The following is a 26,709-nucleotide window of genomic DNA, read 5'->3' on the forward strand; positions in this document are numbered from 1 at the left end:
ATGGGCGACGTTACTTGCTTTCTATCAGGTGACCTGTTAGCTCGATTGCCACCTAATCTTATAAAAAAGTTCTCCAAATGAAGGGTACGGTTATAGTCCCCATGTAATAGTCTCGTCCTAACTCGCGCCGGGTGCTCTTCATTCCGTGCATCAATTTTTCGGCCCGAATTCGCGCCGTGAATACCTTTTTAATTTTTGTTGGATTTATTTTAACTAGATTAAAGAAATACACACTACCGAACATTGAATTCAATGCTTTATTGCATAATATTATTGTTTGCGTTTTTCTGTGAGTGAATATTGGATTTCGATTGGGGAGACATGTAACGGATATAATATTTTAGCCACATTTGGAGACCTATAATCGGCTTATATGTTCAAGTATTTCCAATACAATAAATATTTATTTAATACCATAACCAGTAGCTGCATAAAAGCCTATGACTATTTTTGTTTATGAAGAAAAATTGAATAATTCTTGAAAATAATTCCTAAAATCTTCATATGAATGTAATAGCATTTCTGCTTCAAACAGGTATCTAATCTTAATCTTGGAACTTAAGAGCTTTACTACTAGCGCCAACTATCCTGATCTTCGGCAATCCAATCCCAATCTTTAAATCGTCGGCCCAACAGCTGTAAGGGTCAATTTAGACCGCAACTCGACGCGTATCTATATTCTAAATTTGTATTGAATTGACAGACTTCAAAATGAATCAACCCGTCGCGTTGCAGTACTAGGCTATGTTTGTCTATTTGTAACAATGGCTTGTACATTGGACATTAAGGTAACATAAATAAACGCGACCTTATTTTTCTTTAAATACAAAATATTTTTATGAAATAAGGGGGCAAACGAGCAAATGGGTGGAATTTCCTGATGGAAAGCAACTACCGTCGCCCATGGACACTCGCAACATCAGAAGAGCTGCAGGTGCCAGCCTTTTAAGAGGGAATACGATAATATTTTATATCCAAGCATCTGTTTAACTGTGTAAAGACGTACGGCGGTGTTTTCACAAGTTCTAAGCTCAAACGAGCTATAAATTTAATTTAAATGTAATATGTCCCGGGGAAGTGAATTGTGTGAGTCTGGAGACTGAACTTATGTCCAATGTCTAAATTTAGACGTTTGCTCTGTGATATATTAAACTTCACAATTACTAAGTCTCGTTAGGATTACTTAACGAGTACTTAGACCAGCTAAGATTAAACTGGGACAAATTGGAAAACCTTTCTTATTTGAATAAGATTGTAAGTAAAACAACATAGTAACAACATTGGATGTCTGGAAGAAACCGCTTAAAGCAGTAAGACCGCCTTTTTGCACAATTTTCTATCTTTAATACTTTTTTGGTTTGGTTGGTGACATAAACAAAAGAAATAACAACTTCTTTTGTTTATGTCTCTTTTATGTGTTTTTATGTCTTTTACTAGATGTTCCGCGCGGCTTCGCCCGTGTAAATTAGGAATTTTACGGAAACCGTACATTTTCCCATAAAAATAGCTTATGTAACTACTCTCTTCACGTGGTCTACTCTATATCTGTGCCAAATATTGCCAAAAAAATTCCTCCAGTAGTTCATGAGATAAACCCTTTCTAATATTTCCCCCGTTTTCCCCACATTTTCCAGAGTTTCTTTGGTCGTATTAGTCTTAGCGTGAATTATCACGCTAAGATAGAGATATAGCCTTACTCGATAAATAAGTTATCTAACACTGAAATAAGTTTTTAAATCGGACCTGTAGTTCCTGAGGTTAGCGCGTTCAAGCAAACATACTCTTCAGGTTTATAATATTAAGTATAGATTTTTTTAAATTATCGCTTGACAAAGGGCCATAATAGGCTCATAATCCACGACGCATAGTGTAATATGGTAGTGATGATGATGATGATGAATGCAATTTGCATAGTAGCATAATATGCTTTCCGTTCTTAAAACAACTCTGAAACTCCCAAACTTGTATCTATAAAGAATCAGGAGTTCTCTCAGCACCTTCCGAACCACGGTATACCATGTATACCTCGGTGCAAAATCTTACTTGTTGGTAGCATAATATGCTTAGAATACTTCTCACGAAACCGAAGTCACCACACGTTTCCCTATTTTTGAGGAGTTCCCTCGATTACTTATGGATCCTTCATCAGATCACCACTTTTGTGAATATAATACTAAATTGGCATGATACCCTATATACCAAAAGAAAAATTTTGAAAATTGGTTAACAAACGGTGGAGTAATCGTTGAACTTAAAAAAACGAACATAATACCTCCCCCATTTTGAAAGTCGGTTAAAATTGTAGCCTATGTGTTATTCTGATGTATAAACTATATTATTGTAAAGTTTCATTAAAATCCGTTCAGAAGTTTTTGCGTAGTTCACACAAGTATCATAATACTTATTGAGGAAATCAAAAGATGTGAATATATTGAGTCTGGTTCGATTTTTACTGCAATATAGAAGCTCCATTGACTTTCTACCTATTTTGTATTCCACTAAAGCAGGTAACTGGAGCTGACCATAAAGTATTTATGTTCTTTGTGAGACGCTGAGAGCTTCAACTTTTATACGCCATGTTTAAAATAAATCTCTATTCGCCAACCTTGCAGCGATTTTATTCAAAGAATTGCAAGTATTTTGTAGTTGCTTAGAAAACTTTAGCGATATTTTAAAAAGAATTTGCGGTTGAGCTTTATCATAGGAAATTCCGGGAGACGATAAAATAAAATTTAGTGACTTGTTAGACCGCAGTATGTGTACATGGTAATCACATACTTACCTGATTTTAACATAATTATAGTTTTATGTTATGGCGTCTACTCAAATTAATACAGTTACTAAAAGCGAAACGATCGAACCCTATCCGGTATACTACGGTATAGTCTCTTGACTTTAATGTCTGAAAAACATTGCCAAAATAGATAAGAACAATATTTTTACTAAAATTATACTTTACTTGTAAATTAAAAAATCTTACACGTTTGGGTTGATTCAGACCACAACGCGACGCGAAGATGTATTTCTAAATTAGTATGGATTTGAGAGATTCGTAGATGCATTTCTAAATTAGTATTAGTGTCGACACACTCGCCTCGTCCCATATTCAGAGCACCTCGAGCTGTGCGGGCGCAGCCGCAAACCAAGCAGAGAACCTCAAGCGGCGCAAATATGAGAACCTCAGCGGAGATCTTATATTTGAACCGTTTGGGGTGGAAACTCTAGGCGCATGGGGTCCGGGGGCACATAAGCTTTTTAGAGGAATATCTAAGAAGCTTGTTGAAGCCACCCGAGACCCCAGAGCTGGGAGCTACCTGGCACAGCGGATAGCAATTGCCATCCAACGTGGCAATGCTGTCAGCTTGCTGGGCACTCTGCCAGATGGGGACGACTTGGGCAAGTTTTTCTTTTTATAGTTTTATATTTAAAGTTTCTATATATAATATATCTGTATATTTTAGATAGTATTATAGTATGGATTTGACAGATTTCAATTGCGTCAGAGGTCTTGCGAATCTGTCAAATCCATACAAATTTAGAAATGCATCTACGCGTCGCGTTGCGGTCTGAATTAACCCTTATAAGTACGTAACTTTCAAAATTAAAACAGGTAACCCAATTTCTTGCATCCATAATCCATAATATCCATACTAATATTATAAATGCGAAAGTGTGTATGTTTGTCTGTCCGGCTGTCTATTTACTTCTCATGCCCAAACCGCTGAACCGATTTAGCTGAAAGTTTTGTATAGAGATAATTTGAGTCTCAAGACAGGACATACTATACTTTTTATTCCGGAAAAATGTACGGTTCCCGCGCGATAAACGAATTTTGACGCACCGGAGTTGCAGGCGTCATTTAGTAGTAAATAAAGTTCCGTTTTGAATGTCTCATTAAAGAATGTATCACCGTCATGTTGCAAACGCAAACTACCTACTGCACAAACTGTCCTAGCTATAAGCCCTACATAAGTACAGCGGGCGACTCAATCCCTGTCCCCAATCCGCGCACAATACAGCGACTACTCAACAATAAGAACTGGAGCGGCGAGTGATCCTCGAACTTTTACATTTGTCAGGTGTTTCCAGTTTGTAATCGTCAGTTTTGCTATCGTATGTCCTACCGATATTCTTTGAATAAAAACTCTTTTACAAACTTAGGGTTTGTTCATATTGGGACAAAACCATAAAGTTAATATACCTAGCGGAATAGAGAAACAAAGGCCTGAGCAAGAGAGATGTCACTATCAGTAACACTGCGTGGTAAAAAGAGACGGGTGATACATGACAGCAGCACTTTTTTTGACGTCCAGTCGGCACTGCACAGCACGGCTCATAGAAATCATGTTCAATCATGCTTGTGTAAGTGTAATACGTACAAATATTTTTACACACAGATGAAACCAATTTCGGTTACGTTTGACAGCTCGAGATTGTTGCTCTATTCCGCTAGGTATATTAACTTTATGGACAAAACACGACTTTAAGACACAACAGTAGTAAATTAAAATGTTATAGTGAGACGACGCTTGACATTTCAATTTTGTTTCGTTATTATTTTTTCATATTTATATGGACTAACAGAGTTTTAAATTCAATACGATCTGTAGGCAGGTTTCGGCTTTGACGTCTATTTTAATATAACGTGCACCTATCAGACACAACACCACTGCTAATAAACAAGGACAACCCTTTGGTAAATCCCATTGAGTTCGAGAGAGAAGATTGAACTGTATTGGAAAGCGCAACCAAAATCATCAGAAGACAGTACAATAGAAGCAGTAGGAGTAGTATAACGTAAGTAGTAGCAACACAGAAATAGAGCAGAAGATAATGATGATCAGAAAATTTTATTAAAAGTCCCAGCTTCTCTAATTTTACGGTCCCATTTCTTGAGGACTTCTAACGAAACTGTATCGTCGCGAACTTGGCTTAATTAGTACGTCTACTTTGATCACGTTAGTTACTTCACAAATCAAAGGAACCGCCATCTTATATTTTTCTTTACCTGAACATATGTATAGCTATAACTGATGTCACAAACACAAGTAATCAATGTAATCATTGAAGAAGCTACAAAAGCGGAACGATCAGAACCCTATCCGGTATACTACGGTATAGTCTCTTGACTTTAATGTCTGAAAAACATTGCCAAAATAGATAAGAACAATATTTTTACTAAAATTATACTTTACTTGTAAATTAAAAAATCTTACACATAAGGGTTGATTCAGACCGCAACGCGACGCGAAGATGCATTTCTAAATTAGTATGGATTTGAGAGATTCGTAGATGCATTTCTAAATTAGTATGGATTTGACAGATTCGCAAGACGTCTCACGCAATTGAAATCTTTCACATCCATACAAATTTATGCCGCGCCTTCTGAATCAACCCTAAAAATGCATTGTATGTCACCGTCACGTTGCTATTGCGACCCGGTTCAATTTACAGCAACGAGACGAGTGGCTGCATTTCTAAATTTGTATGGATTTGATAGATTTGCAAGACGTGTCACGCAATAATTGAAATCTGTCAATTCAGTACAAATTTAGAAATGCATCATTCTATGCATTCATCGTAAGGTGCATTCAAAACACCTTACGATGCAGCGCGGCACTTCATGGAGTGTTAGTGTCCAATCTCCTAAGTAGAAAAAGTAAGATCGCCATTTACAAGTCTGTAATAAGGCCAATACTTAGACCTGGACGCTCACACTCGATGAAGAGAATAAATTACTGGTAGCTGAAAGAAAAATCCTCCGCAAGATCTTGGGCCCGGTGAAGACAGGAGACGGAGGAACTAGAATCCGAACCAACGCCGAAGTTGAAGACCTCATGGCTGAGCCCAATATTATTGGCGTAACAAAAGCCCAGCGACTCCGATGGCTCGGTCATGTTGCAAGAATGGGGGAGGATCGTGCCACTAAAATGGCGTTTCTTGGGCGTCCGACCGGACGACGACCTGTCGGCCGTCCACGGTACCGGTGGCTAGATGTCGTGGAGTCGGACCTGCGCGATCTTCAAGTCACAGAGTGGCAAGAAACTGCGCAAGACCGCGACAAGTGGCGCAAACTCGTGTCGGAGGCCAAGATCCACTTTGGGTCGCTGAGCCATCGTAGTAAGTAAGTAAGTATCATTCTATGCGTCGCGTTGCGGTCTGAATTAACCCTACGTTTTATTTTGCGACTGGATAATGGTTGCTTCATCGAGAATCACTTATTTTGTCGCAATGTAAACTAAATAACCTTTTTTAAATATATTATCTTTTTCATATACACGTTCAATATTTTCATAGTAACGAAATATCTTTTTTTCTATCATTACATAAAAAGACAACAAAATACTCAAAAAAGCATTTAATGTCCTATGTATATTAAGGTAATATAAAATGCATTCAAATGGACAAATGCGATGCAGGAGCAAAGCTTGAAAAAGCGAGGCAGTCGGCGATCCGTCACCTGCCCGGGATCAATACGCAGGTATTTATACTCACGTCCACTCCGACTCCTCAGCGATCGCCGGCCATATTTCACCCCTGAGAGGCTATTAACTAACAAACTAATTGAATCCGCAGTCGCCTTCGCTCTCATAAATAAATACGTCCCCGGAATGACGTTTAATTTAATACTCGCGAATTCGAAAGAAAAATTACTCGCGCAAGTATTTCCATTAATTTAAAGTTGAACCCGACTCGATCGTATTAAGGATCCGGCGACATTAAAACTCGCTTAGACACAATCGCGACCGAGAATAACAAGTTTGTTTCGTTTAAATAAAAACGTGGAGTGGGAGATCGTTACTGCCGATAACTTGCTTCGCCTCCTCGCCTCTCGCTCCTCGGTGTTGTCCCTCGCCGGGCCGCGCCGGGCCGCTCGCCGGGCCCCGGTCCGCAGGGACGGAGCGGGACCTCTGTCACAGTAATTGGGCCCTAAATCTGCAGTGTCTCGTTAAGTTCGGCCTCGATTTTTTAGTTCAATAGTGTTTTATGTACGAAGGAATTAAGATTTATTCTTTCATTAATCTAAAATGCAAACGTTCTCAACTCGCCCCGGTGAAATACTAGCGTATCGGAATTCGCTCCCCCTTTTGTACGATTTGCATGGACTGTTTATACTCGAATGTGTCCTGAGGCGAATTTCTGCGAGAAAACTCGTGTTCATCAAAAGTTTTCCCGACGTTTCGTTCCTTTCAAGAATATTACAAACATATTCGGAGACTCGAGTGTACGTTTTCATGAAACGTACAAAGAATTTAAGTACGTTGTTAGCATATTTTTTTACTCGGATAGATTTTTATATAATATTTTACTGGAGATCTTTTGTATAATTTAAAACGAACTTAAGACTTAAAAATTTATTTCGTCTTCAAAAGAATTACATGAACGTATCACTTCACTTATCAACAATTCGATTGCTCATTTACACTAGGACAGTTACAAATATTTACACGAACATCAGTTTCGGTAGAGCAGCGAGGTGAGCCAGTCGGGGCGCGGCTGCTGCGACTTGAACTCCGGGGGGCTGAGCGCCAGCGGCGTGGCGGCGTCCGCGAGCGCCCCCGACGACGTCTCCGTCACCGCCACCGACGGCTTGCCCTTGAAGATCGACCGCAGCTCCTCGCTCTCGACCGCCCGCGTCCGCTGCAGCGTCTCCCGCGTCTCCTTCATCCTCGACAGCTGCTCCCGCAGGCAGCGGTATTCCTCCAGGAACTTCTCGAGCTGCGAGGCGCGGAAGTCGTAGTCCTCGAAGGGCTGGCCCGTTCGGGAGTAGTCCCGCAGGCCGGACAGGTCGAGCAGTGGCGTGGCGGACGGAACCGGGTCCCGTGACGGTGACGCCGGCAGGCTTGGGTTGGGCCGCCAGCGCGCGCCGCCCGCGGCCAGGTCGAGGAAGCTGCTGGATCGGCGGCCGGCGGGCGGGCGGCGCTCGTCGGGGCCGCCGAGGAAGGCGGTGGAGCCTCCGCCGGAGCTGTTCCGGCGGCTGTCAAGCAGCGGGCTGCGGCTGTCGCCGTCCCGCCGGCGCGGGATCGTGTAGAAGGTGTAGGGGTCGTGCTTGACCTCAGCGCGGAAGTGGGCGTTGCCGAGTGAGCTCATCTCGATGAGGTCGGGGTAGTTCTTCTCGCTGTCGCTGCCGGAGAGGTCGTTGTCGAGGCGGTCGCGGGCACGGGGACGGGGGTAGGGGCGGGCGTTGTTATTGTACCGGTTGGTCTCGGCCAGCACCTCCACGGGCCCGCCTCCACCGCTCAGCCGCCCCGCCGACTTCGAGTACTGGATCGACTCCTCGCCTCTGCGGAAAAATTAAATTCGTTTGTAAAATAACAACGAGGTTGGCCCCGCTCTGCGTCACGTGTAAACTTTTCCGCCGCGGAAGACAATAACTTTTTACATATTTTTGGACTTAATGGACGCTTAGCATGACATAAACGCCATTCACGTCATATTATTTATGGCTCAATCAGATTAAATAAATAATTAAGTTAGGCGGGTCATGAGCCACTGAAACTTCTGTATATCCGTACTTATAAAACTTACAGAAAACTAAATTTAATTTCAATAATTTTTTTTTGATTCGATGTTATTAACTTGACTAAAACGCATGATGATAGATTATAGACACTCTTAAAACGAAATACTTATATTATAGGAGGCAAATCAAAACAATCGCAACTAGAAGGGTTACGCATTGAAACGGGGCCAGCGATGGGCAAGGCTAATTTTATCATATCCGCATCCTTACGCCGCGTTTTTAGGGCGGGCGGGCGCAGGGCGGAGGACATATCGTGGTGAATGTAATGTATAATGGTGCGCTCATTAACCCCGTTTTAATATATTCTAATCGTGTTAAATAAACACTAAAGTTACGTTTGTATCAATATGCTACTGTCATTTTATAGTTGAATTATAAAAAGTATTTTTAATATTAACGACATAAACAGTCGGAAGGAAATAACTAAAAACATATAGTCCGAGTTCCCTAGAACAATTTTTTTTATTACTATAAAGCTATTTTTTGTGAGTAGCTTCATTTTAATGATTACTGAACCCTAAAATGGACCCCTAACAAGCAGATTTTTTGTATATTGATGGGTTAATAATTATATAATTTAAGAGTAACATTGTCCTACAAATAAAACAGTCCATATTTTAGGACTATCAATTCAAAGTATGAAATCCTTTCTATCTCTGTTAGCTACCACTGTATATAAATAAAAATGTTGTTCGTCTTACAAAAATGAAGCTACTCACAAAAAATTACTTTAATATTAATTTAAAAAAATCTAGGGCTCCCGTACTATAAATGTAATTCGGTGTTAACGCTATTAGTAAATAACGTTAACACCGAATCACATTTATTGTCTTACGACAGATAAGCAACAGGCGATTAAAAACAGATATTAAAGAATATTCTCTGCAATACTGCTGGAAAACGCTTAGTATCATCATCAGTCTGCAAATTTTTTGTAAAGGATTTTTTGACAGATAGCAGATAACAATATCAACAAAATATTAGATATACAAGGGTACCAAACGTGTCTTGCTTTCGTGTCACAAGATATGAAATACCGATGCACTTATTGGTTATAACACCTACTAAAATAAAAATTGTTCTATTTCTGAATAAATTTTAAATGCATATTTCCAGAAAGTCTACATGGTGCCTACCACCTGTTTATATACCATACTGTATCGCTTATATAAGTTATGTACGTTATTAGTACACACTTGGTGGTTGGTATATTTTTTTTTATTTGACTTAAGCTCAAACTCAAACTTTTTTTATTCAAAATAACATTTTTACAATAAATGGTTTCTGAACGTCGTTACTTCTGGTGCATACCACCGGTTCGGGAACTAACCCGGCGAGAAGAACCGGCGTAAGAAACTCGCACGGGGCCAGTCACTTACAATAATCTGTGATAACTGATAACAGTAAAATAATAATTTATTCAATCAAACATTTCATTATTTTTACGTTTCATTTAGTTTCGCATTTTATTTCATTATATTATGTTTTTAAGTCAAAGCAATTTACAATAGTACACGTAACTAAAGTACATAATGCTGTGTTTTAGCTTCTATTTCAGTACACAAAAGTGAAAAGTAAAATAGTTGGTTTTTATCCTAAAAATGTTTCCTACTATTGCAGCCTATTTCAAATGTTTTGTTTTACTTTTCTAGTATAGAATGCAACTGAGGCCACGAAAGATTTATAGTTTTTCTGTATTGTATTTCAGTTTTAGGATTTATTTTTATATTACTGTTACATGTATTTTTTTCAATTACATCCGAAACCTAAAATATCCACACAACACGAAATCGTGCATGTTTTATGTACGTTTGAAGTATCTTAATAAATTAAATATTCAGAGGTCACAACCTCAAATTGACAAAGTATTTTTAGCTCACGTTTTTGTTACGAACACTCTTTTTAAGGTAAAAATACCATCCATCCACGTGTAATATTACGATAATATTTTAATCAGCATATTAATTTACACCTAATATAATGCGGTATAATTACACCCGCCGTAATACGTGATCGCGTAATTGCCAATGAACAATCAATTGAACATTTAATATTAGGCGGCCGTAATTATACGACGAACTATAATGAAACTATATTCTATTTTGAGTTCATTTTTTGCTAACTATTATATGTAATAATGCAATAATTACCTCATACTGTACTCGCTGAGCCGCGGTATGTGCAGATCCTGTACAGTGTCGCTGGCTCGGCCGATAACCTCTCGAGTTTCGAGATCTTTCCTCCGCCATCTCGGCTCCACCGGCGGCGAGAGCGACTCCTTCCGTTCCCGCACCTCTTCTCTTCCTAAATGCTCGAAGTCATCCTCTGGATCGTGCGAAGGAACATTTCTATAGTCGCCTCGTTTCCGAGTCGCGTCCGTGATCGCGGGCAGCACCCGAGCGACGTCCGCGTTATTTTTTAAATTGGCTTCTATTTTCTCGTAGCTGTTATCGGTGTGGTTGGACGTGACCATCTGCTCGTTCCACCTATCTAGCTGCCTCTTCTTCCTAGTTTCGTACGCAAAAAGTCCTATTAAACACGAACTTAACACTACGACTGCCGATACGGCCATCCCCGCCATCAGGGCTTTCCCCCCGAACCCCCGCCCCTGGGCCTTCTTTTCGATAACTAAACTTAAAACTACCTCCGCCTTCCCGGCTCTGTTCTCTGCGGCACACGTGTACGACCCCGAGTCCTGGACGTCCGCTGATTTTATGGTCAGGTTGCTCGTGTGACCCTCGCTGCGGAGGAGAAACGCTCGCCCCGGATTTATTGAATTTAAGCCTGACGTGTTGGATAGCAGTCTGCCGGCTCGCACCCATCGCACTCGCGGCGCGGGGACTCCTTGCACTCTACACACCAAGGTCACCGCCTCCCCCTCCGTACCGTAGATTTTCTCCGTGGTGCCCACGATTTCGGGCAGACACGCAAAATCTTCTAGATCCAGGCGATCCCACGACTGCAACACCAGGCGCGGGGGCTGCGCGCAGTCGGGGACGACGGTGGCGGGAACGTTCTTCCGAATCATCCAGTCCCTCATTGGTCGGAGGGCGCACGTGCAGTCCCAGGGGTTGTTGGCCAGCTCGAGGCCCTTCAGCGACCGGAGGGGAGCCAGCACTGACACGTGGAGGACCTGCAGCTTATTCTTGCTCAGCTCCAGGTACTCCAGGGATCCTTCCAGACCGAAAAATCCCCTCGGCTCTATCTCCGATATCTTGCAGGAGCTAAGCGTGAGACGGACGAGGTGGGGAAGCGTCGCGAATGTGTCGTCCTTTATTTTCGCAATAGGATTACTGCTCAGACGGAGTTCGCGCAGCTCGGGGATGGACTCAAAGGCCTGCGACGGGATGTAGTCCAGCCGGTTCCTCGACAGGTCCAGCTCGACGAGATTCACTAGAGCTCGGAACGCGTACTGCTTGATCGTCCGCAGGCTACACGCGGGGACGTAGAGGCGCTGGAGGTTGAGCAGGCCGGCCGAGGCGAAAGCATCGTCCTTGAGGGAGCCCAGCCTGTTCTCGGTGAGGTCGAGCAGCTGCGTGGTGGGGTCGAGGCGCGGGGGCACCGCCGTGAGGCCGGCGCGCGCGCACAGAGCCGACTCCTTCCCGCTGCGCCACTTGCACTCGCAGTGGCGCGGGCACTCGGCGGAGACGGCCGCCGCCAGCGCCAGCGCCAGCCACACCCACATACCCCGCGCCGGCTCAGCCCGCGCCGCGTGCGCCCGCGCCGCCGCCGCCCGCGCCGCTCCTCATCCCCTACGCTGCCACCAGCCTGCCGACAAAATATATCGCTTTATTGATGCATTACTCAGAATAAGAAGTATGTTATGGTGTTATAATTACATGATGATACTGATGTTTTAACTCACTCGCCCTAGAAAAGCTACGCCACATATTGTGTAATATTATAGAGGTCTTTAAGTATTAAGTTAAGACTAAGCGGTCATTGATTAAGAAGTTCTTAAGTACGCCGTCGCTCCAATTGTGTATCACGTGGCGTGGTGCCAAGATTTCCGTTCTTAGGGTATAATGCATGCTCCATGAAAGTTGATAGTTATTTTTGCTTATACATGCAAATATAATATAATGTAAAAGTGTTTTTATCTTTCTGATAAATCGATGAACCGATTTTCATAAAGTTTGGCGCCTATTTAAATTGTGGCATCAATATACTTTGAGTCATGAGAAATAATTTTTTAATGATTCTCATCCCGAAAATATGTATAGATGGTATAGTTGCGGCCAATAACTAGGTATCTAAATAAATGACGTGGTAATGTGTTCTAAACACGGGCGATTGGAATAGTGAGAGTCAACCCGTGTTGCCACTAAGCCGCGATAATGAGGGACCTGATTGTCTACGGGTACTTCTGCCAATTAAATAAGATTTGATCATTATCGTTAATTGAATTTGTCGTTAACACGTTAACATTCTTACGAACTTTCAGGAACGTGAACTATATTTCCTTACTAATAATGCAAATGCGAAAGTGTGTCTGTCTGTCTGTATATTACCTCTTCAGGCCCAAACCATTGGACCAATTTTGATAATAATATTTGGTATAGATATACTTTGAGTCCTACGAAAGGACATAGGATACTTATTACCCCGGAAAAATGTACGGTTCCCACGCGATAAATAATTTTGGCGCAACGGAGTTGCGGGCGTCATCTATCTTTATTATTATAAAGTGATAATAGCACAATAAACAGTTAACATCTAAGATACACGAGTAGGCTACGGGCGGGATTTATTATAATAATTATATTATTATACCTACCGTACTTGCTATAGCAATTTATACGTAGGAGAGCCATGCTTCGGCACGAATGGGCCGGCTCGACCGGATAAATACCACGTTCTCACAGAAAACCGGCGTGAAACAGCGCTTGCGCTGTGTTTCGTCGAGTGAGTGAGTTTACCGGAGGCCCAATCCCCTACCCTATTCCCTTTCCTACCCTCCCCTATTCCCTTCCCTTCCCTACCCTCCCCTATTACCCTATTCCCTCTTAAAAGGCCGGCAACGCACATGCAGCTCTTCTGATGCTGCGAGTGTCCATGGGCGACGGAAGTTGCTTTCCATCAGGTGACCCGTTTGCTCGTTTGCCCCCTTATTTCATTAAAAAAAAAAAGCAATAAAGGTTTATAAACTATGTCATTCCAAATGAGTAAACACCCTTAAGATATTTATTTGACATTTTTTTAGTAATACAATGACGCTTTTCCATTTCGTTGTATACAAAACTCCATATTTTGCTTTATGTCGTGAACTTTGCTGCAACCCGGTTTGACATTTGTGCCACGCATTTCAACCTTTACGACTTACGCTTCTGTGGCTCTCTAAACTTATAGCCCAAGAGCCAGCGACAGCCAGACTTTCACCATTTTTTAAAGCTGCTATATTACCTGTTTGTTATATTGTATATAAGAACGACCAGCAACTTATTGTGCACACAATACATAGAGAATACAAACAATTTAAACAAGATTTTACATAGGTGTCACAATGGCGGCCTTATTACTAGGTAACAATCTCTTCCAGGCAACCAACTATGGCGTTTCGGTCGTAGTTACTTAAGAAGTTTCAGTCCTAAAGATCTAGTTGACCTTCGATAAAGAATTAAGCTCAATCGTAATTGTTTATCTTATTTTTTTGAGTAATTCGGTAGTAATCTCGTCTTCCCCTGCCGGACATTTTTGACAGTTGCTTTCCACCACCAGACACCCTTAAACTTCCTCAAAGTAATAGACTAAGGGTCACCAATTAGTTTCGCTCGGGGTCCATTTTGAGAGATCAAAGGTAATTACAAAGGTATTTATTTACATATTATTAATTAGAAGTGCCAAATTTTGTAGCTAAGTATCTCTCTGCAAGCTATTGATATTAAATCCCTAAAAAAATAAAAATAAAATAGAGATGTTCAGCAGTAAGACGAGACCGAAATTTATTTTTAACGAAGTTCATCTTCGAAAATGCTTGGTCCGCACACAATGGATTCACGGTCCGGATGCGGACCGCGGTCCGCCATTTGGTGACCCCTGTATTAGACTTTCAGTTGGTATCCCGAAGAAAATAAAACAAACAATTGATATTTACACTTTATCGAAAATTAGGTAGACCTTCAGAACTGGATACTGCGATCGAAACTACAGTTGCTGGTCGGTCTTATCTCTATGAGTAAACTTTAAACTTTAAAATGACGAAAGTCCCAGTGTCGCTGGCTCTTGTGCTATAACATAAATGTCAAAAACGCAACTCCATGTTTGAGCGAAGTAGGCCACGGAGTTGAATAACTATTTTATTAAACCGCAAAGTAACCTTCGGCTGAGCCTAATAGAGCCGTCGAGATTAGCTCCGGCCCTGAATATCAATGTACAACAAACAAATCGATACCGTACAGATTAATAATATTCAGGTTTACATTTTAGTGCGAGGGCAGGGTTTTTTTAAAGATTATTTATGTTTTCAGAAGCTACTATTTTTTGTGAGGTTATTTTTCTTATCTACAACGATTTGGCCACTATGTACTAATATGACTACTATAACACGACCTCTGTGGCTCAGTTGGCGGGCTGTTGGTAGCTGAAACCGGGGGTCGCGGGTTCGAATCCCGCCGACGGAACAAAAAGTTTTTCTAAGTTCCTGGGTCCTGGATGAGTATTAAATATGACGTGTATCATATAATAAAAATCTTAAATGTATGTATAGTATAAAAATATTAAATATATTTCCGTTCTCTGGTACCCGTAACACAAGTCCTTCAGGTACTTACCACGGGGCCAGACGGACGTGGTGTGAAGCGTCTATAGATATTATTAAGTATAGATATTATTATTATCTATTCTGTGCCACTATACAGTTCACTGTATGGTGGCCAAATCGTTGTACTTACGATTTTCGATTCCTAAACTGCCAAATGAACAAATAATAATAATAATAATATCTATGGACGCTTCACACCACGTCTAAAAGCACTTGTGTTACAGGTACCAGACAACGGAAATATATTTAAGTAATACTTTTATACTATACTACTTATATATTATATTAAATATACTTAATATATACTTATATATTATATTTAAGATTTTTATTATATTATCATACACATATTTAATACACATCCAGACCCGGGAACATTGAAAACTTTTTGTTCCGTCGGCGAGATTCGAACCCGCGACCCCCGGCTTGAGCTACCAACGCGCTCACCACTGAGCCACAGAGGTCGTCGAAATAAATAAACATTTTCGGAAATCTAAGACACCTTTCCTATTAAAATTGCCACATAGATTAAGAGGCTCTTAAACCATGCTGTCCTTGGTTCCCTTACCCCTATGAATACAGTTTTACTATAAAGATTTCAACAGAAAATCATTTATCAACCGAAAGAAAAACCTCATAAAAAAAACATGCGCAATGCGCATTTATATTAAAATGATCAAGATTAAGCCGACAAAGATGTTTTATTCAGAGGTCGTTTAAATATGAATGTTTCGATTGACATATTAATAAATCCGTGGGTTAACCCTGCGATGCCTGCGGCAGGTGAGCCCCAGATGTCAGCGGCCCGGGTTAACTCTGAATTTAAATAATCAAATGTTATTCGAAGTCGAAAAGGTTTGTTTCAATAATTAAAATTGTACGATTTAATTTACGCTATTATTTTTTACTACTGTTTTAATTAATATTAATTGGACATAAGGAAAACGTACCTACAATTATAACAGGTAAGTTACTCGTTATTATAAAAAAATGTACTCCTGAAATTCTATACTTCTGAACAGTTCCTCGATTCTGCTAATTTCATTTGGTACGGGCCTCCGGTAAACTCACTCACTCGGCGAAACACAGCGCAAGCGCTGTTTCACGCTGACTTTCTGTGAGAACGTGGTATTTCCCCGGTCGAGCTGGCCCATTCGTACCGACGCATGGCTCTTGGACGTATAAAATGTACGGTTGCCGCACAATAAACGAATTTTGGTGCATCGGAGTTGCGGGCGTCATGTTGTTTTTACTAAATGGTACATTTCTGTTGAGTTAGTATGTTAATATTGAAGTATATTTTGTAGTATTGTGCTCATTTTTAGAATCAATAAAGATGTTCGACAGGCGTGGACCGCTGGCGTAGGAGAGTAAGTAATATCTCTTTTCAACGTTCGGCGTATGCCTACTGCTGTTACGTTTGAGGAAATGTAAAAAAAAATAAAGGTTAAACTCCGGGAATGTAGTACACACTAGTTACAATTATTTTTTAAGGATTAGATTCTTACCTCAAAGTTTTACATTTGATGTTCTCCATGGTGGTGTTGATATCTGTAAATAAATGAAATATCTTTTAATAATATGTGAATGCTATTTTAAACTTAAACTTAGAAACGCAGAAGCGATTCCAGCAAGGTCAATCATATTTAGATAAAATTTTAGCCACAAAGATGAGCGTGATCGTTTTGATAAATTTTCTGAAATCTGAGAAGTCTTTATTTGTATCGTGTTATCAACTAGACTTCACTAGAGACCTTGAAATCTAATTGACTCCTCAAAAGATTAGACAGAACTAAGTTCTGCTTCAAACTTGTCACATTCGCACATTAAGAACATTCACCGAAATGAACTAATTTCATTTTATTTCCCGGCACTTCTCTCGTTTTGTTTTATTCTCAGCATTTACATGATTTATTAGCACGAGGATCGGATTTTTATGTTAATTCGCAGTCGACACAAATAATGAAAACGTTTTCAAATAATAATTTATCTTGAAATGTTAATATTTTGCGTTTAGCTCCGTTTTCTCGACATTGTTCTCAAATTAACGATCTTGACATAAAAAATGTTTATTCTTTACCCGTGTAATTTAAATAATACCGTACTTCACCATTATCTACGTTACTTAACTTGACAATAATATTATGTACGTACTTTTGTAACTTTTTGCAATTTTTAAGAGTAATTTTGAGGTAATTTGACATTGTATGTATGGTAGCTCTTGTTATGTTTATAATAAGAATTGTTATGTAAAAATTAAAGCTATACGTAGAGGTGATAATAAACTTTAAAAGTTAGCAATACACCAATACACCGCGCCGTGGGGTTTAATTATAAGGGAACGTAAAAAGTGTCGATTGCAACTTTAATTAAAGAAAATTAAAAATATGTTTTCCCTTATTTTAGTGTACCTAGTGGGTTTATATTTCAATTAATTTAATTAGGGATACTTGACTCATATAGACACTTTTCTTTTTTAGTACTAGCTGTCAACTCTACAAAAATTTATACACCTGAGAATAATCTACACTCTACAGGGCGGGTGTAATAAAATAAGATTATTATATTTTAGGATATGTACTGTGTACTGTGTCTAGCTATACAGGGTGTAACAAAACTAAGTGATGATACTTCTGGGTTTGTATGTGTTACACACTGTAAACTTCACTGTGAAAGTAGAAAGAGTTTTTATTTATTTGTCGGCTTCACTGCCGCAGAATAAAATGAGCTCTGAAATTCAATTTCCTTATAAACCTAATGACCTAATCCACACAAGATTGTAATAAAAGTTTCAAAGTACAATTCCTTTTAACAAAATTTCAAGGAGAAAACTTCTAACTCGATACAAATAAGCCCTGCGGCGTGAGTATCCTGTGAAGTTTATATTGAGTTCACATCTCCTTTAAATATGATACGCAATTGGAGACACAATATTATTATGTAAGATGGCTGGTGGGGAAGACGTACATCCCGCTTAGGGTCAATTCAGACCGCAACGCGACGCGTAGATGCATTTCTAAATTTATATGGATTTGACAGATTCGCAAGACGTCTCACGCAATTTAAATCTGTCAAATCCATACCAGTTTATGCCGCGCCGCGCCTCGCCTCGCCTCTTCTAAATTTGTACTGAATTGACGGATTGGATGGATGAAAATTAGAAATCTACGCGTATTGTTATGGTCTTAATCAACCATTAGGCTGGATCTATAATATTATGCGCCCGTGAAAATGCGCGTTTACTCTGCAGGAGCAAACGTGTGAACCCACGACCAAGGGAAACAGGCATTGGTTTTATAAGGTAAGGCTACAGATAAGATCATCCTTCAGGTGCAGTCGGGTAAAAAAATAAAATAATCATGATTATCATGTCAGTGAACGCGAAGTTAATGTGTGGCGGCAGTGGCGTGCGAGCCAAGTCCGGCCGCACGCCATCGCGTGTCGCCCTATGGCCAGGGAAACCCTACGCCCTGCAGAGCACGATTTATTGCATTTTAAATATAACCGCTTCCAGGAATTACAGTTTATGGTCAAACATAGTACATGACATGAAATTTGGAAATTAAATTGTAAATAGATTGTGTTGTTTGATAGTATGTTATAATTTTTAGATTTCCCTCAACTCAGTCGTGTGAAAACCGTAAATGTAATAGGTCTACCAGAATCTGATGGCAAATTTTGATGGCAGATTTTCAAAACAATATCCTTGATCATTGGATAAATTTTTATATTTGCATGTTTCACACACAGAATAAGCCGCTTTAAGGAAAAAAAGGATCAAAATGTTTTATTCCAATTACCCCGGTATTGCTAAAGTCAATTTATTTTCTCACTTTTTCTAGTAGACCTATACTATTATTATATGTATATAGAGAAGTTTATTCCTAGGCAGTCATGGAGGACCTACGTAGTTTGGTCGTGTTACGTCAAAGCTCAAACCCCACCGACAGATCACAACAATTCTAGGTAATTGACATGATCCGTCTGACAAAAATGTACTATTATTATCACCTCCCGGACCATTATTAACATGCTAAATTTTATCAAAATAGTTTCGACGGCTTAAGCGTGAAGAGGACAAAAAGACAATCAGATAAACAGACATACAGGGAGATAGAGAATGTTATACGCAAGACGTGATAATAGAAACTTTCCATGTTCCGCTATGACTTTTAAATTATTTTGATGGATCAAGTCTCAAAAGTATAATTTAAAAAGAGAAGTAGTTAATACTATAGTTTGTGCGTTTTATGATGATTTGCGTGACACATTATAATTGACAATAGTAGGGAAGTTACCTAACAAAAATTAATCGATAGTTTAAAAATATCGAATGACTTCGTAAAGGAATTGCAATCGAAATTATCGATTTCGTACTGACATTTCAGTGGTGCCGGCGATTTAAGATGGCCGCCCTTTTTTATCGATTTGATTTCGATTCAACAGAGTCAATCTCTATTGACATAAGTTCCGTTTTATGCGTCTGATATTTTTCAAATGTTTTCGTAACAATAATTTTTCACAGTTAATGTTTATAATTTTATATTAATAAGTTAGCATTTAGCAACTTTTCGTTTTTATTCATTAACAATTATAGGAAACATTTGTTTTTGTAGATGCAATATAATTTATTACATTTTGTTTTTTTTTGTTTTCTTGTAAAAAAAACCCGTAGCAAGGAATATGAAAACTGTCACCCATATCATCTTAAAACGCACAAACTATACTGTGTGAAATATTAATGGTTGTTTTCCCGCAGTAAAATGAATAATCAAGTAGTATATAGTACAATAGATTTGTGAAGTTTATTTATTCAAATCATAAATTAAATTCAGCCGGGCTTTAGGATCGGCTGTGGCTCCTAAAGTTGCCATAGTACGTCATACAAAATATCGTTTTATTTTCAAATATTAACTTGCATGATTCGATACTAGTACTATAGGTTAATCGTTCTGCTGCGGGAAAACAAACACTAAAATGTCGCGTTGTATATCTGTATATCGTAGAAAACATGTAAAAGTTGTATTTGTTAACTAGAATCGTGTGAATGGTTGTCCGTTACAAAAAGTTGTTCTGTGAGTGGCGGCCAGTAAAAGCGTATACACAATAAGTTTACTGTTCGATAGTTCATGCCATCAGAACGGCATTGATACTGGGGTATAAATCAATGGGGTGTGCCATTTCAAAACGTCCTTTTAATCAAATCAGTTAACCAAAAATGATTTGGCTAATTTAATACTTTTTTATCCATAACTAGAGATCGCCCAATGGTCGAAATTCGACCATACATTCAACAACATTAGGACTACTACCTTTATTTTGTGAAAAAATATTGACTTTAACATAATATATTTTTTTCAATTCTTGTCTCTGGGACTCAGCTGATCTCAGACTGGCCGTCTAAGCATTGTCTAATATAATCTAAAATTCAATAAAAAAAAACTATAATCCATTTTCAATTTGTCAACTTGTTGTCAACAGACTTCAACCATAAAATATAAAAGAGTATAGTCCTTTAAGCCACTCTGACATTGGCAACTCACCGAGGCGGCCATTTTTAAAAGAAGAAGAAGAAGAATTCGTATGTATACGCTTGTCACTTAAAAATCTGTCATCTTTCCTAGTGTGTGTGTTGTAGTGTATGTAACGTTTTATTTGTTAAAAAAATGTATAATAAAAGCATAATTTTAAAATATTATTGGCTCGATGCACTCCTTCACCATATAAACTATAACTGTGCGAAATTTCATGCACCTACGTTTCCCCATTTTTCGTAAAAAGGATTACAAAGTTTCTCTGTCACGTATTAATATATAGATATGAAAATGCGGATGTGTGTGTCTGATAATCTCTTCAAGATAGAATCACTGAACCGATTTTGATGAAAGATGTAGAGGTACTTTGAGTCTAGACTCAAAATAGAAAAAGGACATAAGATTTATCTATGTTCGGCAAAATTTAACGGGTACCCGCTTTAAAGCAGTTGCTCTACTAGAAAGCTACGTACACACAAATAACATATTCTAGACACAAGAACGTTAAAATTTTGTTGCATCGGTCATCTACGAACTTTAACAAAATTGTCAGCATTTAAAATACTCTCATTATTTTATGAATTTATCACAAAAATACTCACTATAAATAAACAAAGTAAGTACCAAAAAATCGTTTAGTGGATTTATGAAACACAAATTTGGAACAGGATAGTTAGTGTTGCCGCAGTAAGGGGCATTATTCAAACTAGCCGGGGAAGGTAATATACAAAACAGTTGATCCCCTTTTGTTCCGGACAGTGTGGGATTTGTCCGTGTTCGCGAGTTATAAACGTTGTAAGGGTATGTGCATGGAATGTCGCAGCGACTTTTAACGTACTACATAGAATTTTATTTTGTCTGTATTGTTTTCAAATTTTGCGGACAAGACATAGAGCTGGATCACGTAGGGCCGCGGAAACCGTACCACCTAATTTCAGCATTTTTTATAAGTCATTAAAAACTAAATTTTAACGCTGATTATGCCAGTGCGTTACTACAACGAGGCTCGTATATTCCACTCAATGTAAGTGCATCAAATCTTTAACTAAATAGCGAATCATAAAATTATGAAAGCATAACTACACTATGCAAATGCCTTTTGTCTAGAATTTTAAAAGGAATAATATTATTCTAAGTTATTTGCTATGTAAATCTTTTTTATGCTATTAAGCTTTAAAACTAAAACTTCGACAATTAAAGTGAGATAATCATGTTATAATTTATTAGTTAAAAATAATAATAGCTCCCACACCGGTTTCGGTGACGGTGGCCGGTTTCATTGAAACCAGGCCAGCTACGCAGGAGTAATTTTATAGTGCCCAAGTATGTGCGCTGTACACAAGAGCACTCTCTATTCCTTTACTCTCATAACCCAGTGGGACGGACGACCGACACGACTAGCGAGAGATCAGGCGCAGGACAGACTTTTTACATGCCCATCCGACGCATGGATCATCTTACTTGTCAGACAATCAGGTGATCAGCCTGCATTGTCCTAACCAAACTTGGAAATAACATGTTTCCAACGCGGGAATCGAACCCACGACCTCCGAGTCAAGAGCCGCGCTCTATACCACTAGACCACGGAGGCGTCAAAATAATATATCTTAAAGCCACGTTTTCACTCGGGAACATGTCGCGGAGGCAAGTCGTCCGACATTCACCTAGTTTGTCCCTGCAACTTTGTCCCTCGACGTATAACTTGTTCACACTAGTCAGTAGTGAACAGTATGTCGCACGGCGATAAGTCCAAGTAAATGTCGCTGTGACGTCGGACAACATGACGTGGGACACGTACATTTCGTGTCGCGTGACAAGGTCGCAAGACAAATGTCCTCTAGTGAAAACGTGGACTTTTTTCATACTGTCGCGGCGACATTTCGGAAACACAACCTGAACCTTAAGCCTTTAGTAATTGAAGACAGCGTCTTACGTCGGCGTTTATTGTCTTGTCACAGGTCACACCCTCTTTGTCTCATGATCCATGATAATATACGGACATATTATGTCATAATGTGGGCGGGAAAATGGATTACAATAATTGATGTTAGACAACTGTGTTACGTTACATACGGTACGTTACGCATGATGTGACGGTCGGCTTTGTTCGCACACTTAAATTCTACAAGAACATTGTTTTCAATAACAGCTTGCCTTGCAGAATTATAACATAAGTACCCGTGTATGCTCAAGTAAGAAACTTTATTAACTTAAAATATACATTCAGACAAGATTAAATTCGATTAGTAGTAAAAACTAATATTATACAGTTTATAAACACAAAATATAATAATAAACTGTTATTATTATATTTTGTGCATACAACATATACAATACAATACAATACAATACAACAAATAAATATTCGCGTTTCTTTGTTGTACTGTGTTGTTGTGTGTTTGGTCATATACTTAACACTCCTTGGTTAGGTATAAGAACAACCACAGAAAGTAATAATAATTCTAAGATCATTTTTCATCTACATAAAAAAAATTGTTTCATATAAAATAATAATCAGAATATGTATTTTAAAACAGAAGCTTTATTCAACATACAATTACAGATATTTCGGCCAATTTAAATAAATTAATTAGTTGGTGAATGTCACGCGAGTTTTAACGTGGTATTAAATATTTTAATTAAACTAAGACCCAATTTCACCAACCTCTGTTTGTTAAATCCTAACAAGGCATTACCAGACGGACCTTGGGAAATTAAACAGACTGTTAAAATACTTATGTCCCACAGTCAAAATTTAACAGCGGATTAGTAAATGCAACGTTAAGTGAACAACATTCAATTCGTTCGTTCTTGTTATAAGGCGACGAAATTGCAATGTACAAGTTTAATACGACATGTTGGCTGCAATGTGTCATTTTCACCTTATTCGTATAATACGTCATCTGGTAGATAATGCGACCAAATTAAAATATCACTGATCGCATACATTTGTTACACTACAATAGTTCTTTTTAATTCACCAGGTTAATAATTATAATCTGTCAAAGCTGAAAACATGAATCATGATACAAACTTTTATTTACTTATTTCGGCTTGGTAATTTTGATACAAGTCAGTGTATTTGCAATGTCAAGGAAAATCCGAGGGCTGAATTTTTGACAAAATGAAAATAAATAATTATGCATAACATGAAAAATAATAAATAATATGTAAGGATGTGGCGAAACATGGCGGCAACACTCAAAAGTCAAAACAGATTCTTTTATTGATATTGGGTATTGTCTTTAAAAAGTTGTTGTTTTGACTATTATAATGGCCTGTTATATATTTAACGGACCACCCCAGCAGGAATTAAAATTTAACACCGTGTTAGGTGATTTGACATGACATTAGCGTATGGTGGAACGCTCGATAGCTCTAACAGGCCGTTAACTGATTTAACAAGCCGTTATTTATTTAACATTGCTTGATGAAACTGGGTCTAAGTGTTATCGCTTCCAAATGACTGTTATCATGTGTGGCAGACGTATAACAGGTATCATAAGCATTATTGGATATTGTTATAAGTATTTATACTGGTAAATAAATTGGTTTTGAACCCACTTATTTAGTTAAATTATAATATTATATTACTAGATTGCTTTACCGTGGGAGAGCCATGCTTCGGCACGAATGGGCCGGATTGACCGGAGAAATACCACGGGCTCACAGAAAACCGGCGTGAAACAGCGCTTTTTTTTATGAAATAAGGGGGCAAACGAGCAAACGGGTCACCTGATGGAAAGCAACTTCCGTCGCCCATGGACACTCGCAGCATCAGAAGAGCTGCAGGTGCGTTGCCGGCCTTTTAAGAGGGAATAGGGTAATAGGGGAGGGTAGGGATGGGAAGGGAAGGGAATAGGGGAGGGGATTGGGCCTCCGGTAAACTCACTCACTCGGCGAAACACAGCGCAAGCGCTGTTTCACGCCGGTTTTCTGTGAGAACGTGGTATTTCTCCGGTCGAGCCGGCCCATTCATGCCGAAGCATGGCTCTCCCACGTATAAAATGCTTGCGCTGTGTTTCGCCGATTCAGTGAGTTTACCGGAGGCCCAATCCCCTACCCTCCCCTATTTCCTTCCCTACCCTCCCCTATTCCCTTCCCTACTCATCCCTACCCTCACCTATTACCCTATTCCCTCTTAAAGGGCCGGCAACGCACCAGTAGCTCTTCTGATGCTGCGAGTGTCCATGGGCGACGGAAGTTGCTTTCCATCAGGTGACCCGTTTGCTCGTTTGCCCCCTTATTTCATAAAAAAAAAACACCGTTACTTCATGTTAGTTCATTAATGTGCTTTTAAGGCAAAAGCATCTTAGCGCATATTCTTATTTTAAAACGAATTCCATAAGGAAGCAGAAAATATTGCATTGTTAAGTTAATAGTAGTAGTTTACGATTTCATTTTGCAAAATTTTCTTCTTTTAAATTAAGCAATTAAATAATTATACACTTTCCTTGCACTTATTCCACTTTATTTTAAGATATTTATTACAAAATTGTTAAATACACGACCGGTTTCGAAAAAATCATCATCAGGTGTACTGCAGGTAATTTTTAAAAATTATCTTAAAATAAAGTGAAATAAGTGCAAGGAAAGTGTATAATTATTTAATTGAAGATGAATTTCCACCAAGAAGTGACAGTACATTCAATATCATATTTAAATTAAGCGTTATATCAATAAGTCGGGACTCGGGACATAATATGAATTTGTTTAAGTAAACAAAATAACTAATCAACAAAATTTAAAAAAATTGAGTCGGAAACCAACGTCTATATTTTGAAAGAAAATCCGTTTTCCTGTTATCCTTATATTAAAATGTATACCGATTGTTACTTCTCGTTATCTTTAAAAGCTCAGGAATTCGCGCGTAAATAAAAATACGTCAGGAATAAATCAGTTTTATGTATACAGAGGCAATTATGTAAATAGGCGCCCCCGAGCGCGGCCCGGCCATAACGTGTCACTCCTGAACTTAGGTTCGTGTTGCTTTAATATGAGGATAGATCTAGTACTTAGGATAATACTAAACTAGAGCCCCTAGCTAAAAATGCATTCGCTAAATTATAAAAAAAATAAAATTGTTTTATTTCTGAATAGATTTGAATCAAATACTTTCAGAACGTCGATACTACTGGTGCCTAAGGGCCAGGACACATAAACACGATACGACATCGTGTCGTACCACGATGCGGCGTCGTTTCACGATGAGATGTCACGTCGTGGGAATCTACGACGAGCATCGTAAAAAAACTACGTTGCGACATCATAACGTGCCACGATACACGGCACGACGCCATTGATACAATGCAGGGTGAATTGTCGCAGTTAATTTCGATAAATGGACCGCACTAGACGCGTCCTCCTGCTGTTGTTAAGAAAATTGATAAAGAAAAGACAGAAACTCAGAAGATACTAGATCCACCCATTTCTTTTAGATATGAATAACGGGAGCCACTTCATAAGAAGCCTTAAACATAGATCACAATCATGACTTTCTATAACGCGACGTCGTGCCGTGTATCGTGGCACTTTACGATGTCGCGACGTAGTTTTTTACGATGCTCACCGTAGATTCCCTCGACGCGACGTCACATCGTGAAACGACGCCGCATCGTAGTACGATAACCTTAATACTGGTTCGGCAACTAACTAAGGGTAAATTCAGACCGCGACGCGACGTGTAGACTCATTTCGAAAGTATGGATTTGACAGATTCGCAAGACGTCTCACGCAATTGATGTATGTTAAATCCATCCAAGTTGCGGTCTGAATTGACCCTAAGTGACATCGCGCTTGCGATGCTTTATAACAAACTATTTTATTTTATTTATTTATTCACCAAAATATAGGTAAAGCATGTACAATTATTATAAAAACTTAACCTTAAC

The 26,709-nt window shown here is 39.1% G+C and overlaps 1 protein-coding gene across 1 annotated transcript in view; it reads right to left on the reverse strand.

Moving 5' to 3' along the window:
* Positions 1-7,346: 7,346 nt before the first annotated feature.
* LOC121739769 overlaps positions 7,347-26,709 on the reverse strand; it is a 76,679-nt gene continuing 57,316 nt past the window's right edge. Inside the window, exons 2-4 of the mRNA XM_042132324.1 lie at positions 16,793-16,835; positions 10,675-12,292; positions 7,347-8,284 (exon numbers count right to left, since the gene is read on the reverse strand). Coding sequence (XP_041988258.1) covers positions 7,456-8,284; positions 10,675-12,209 — 2,364 coding nt within the window. The 5' untranslated portion in view covers positions 12,210-12,292; positions 16,793-16,835 and the 3' untranslated portion in view covers positions 7,347-7,455. The remainder of the gene's footprint in view (positions 8,285-10,674; positions 12,293-16,792; positions 16,836-26,709) is intronic.

The sequence above is a fragment of the Aricia agestis genome, chromosome 2, assembly GCF_905147365.1.
Source record: "Aricia agestis chromosome 2, ilAriAges1.1, whole genome shotgun sequence".
Classification (NCBI taxonomy): domain Eukaryota; kingdom Metazoa; phylum Arthropoda; class Insecta; order Lepidoptera; family Lycaenidae; genus Aricia; species Aricia agestis.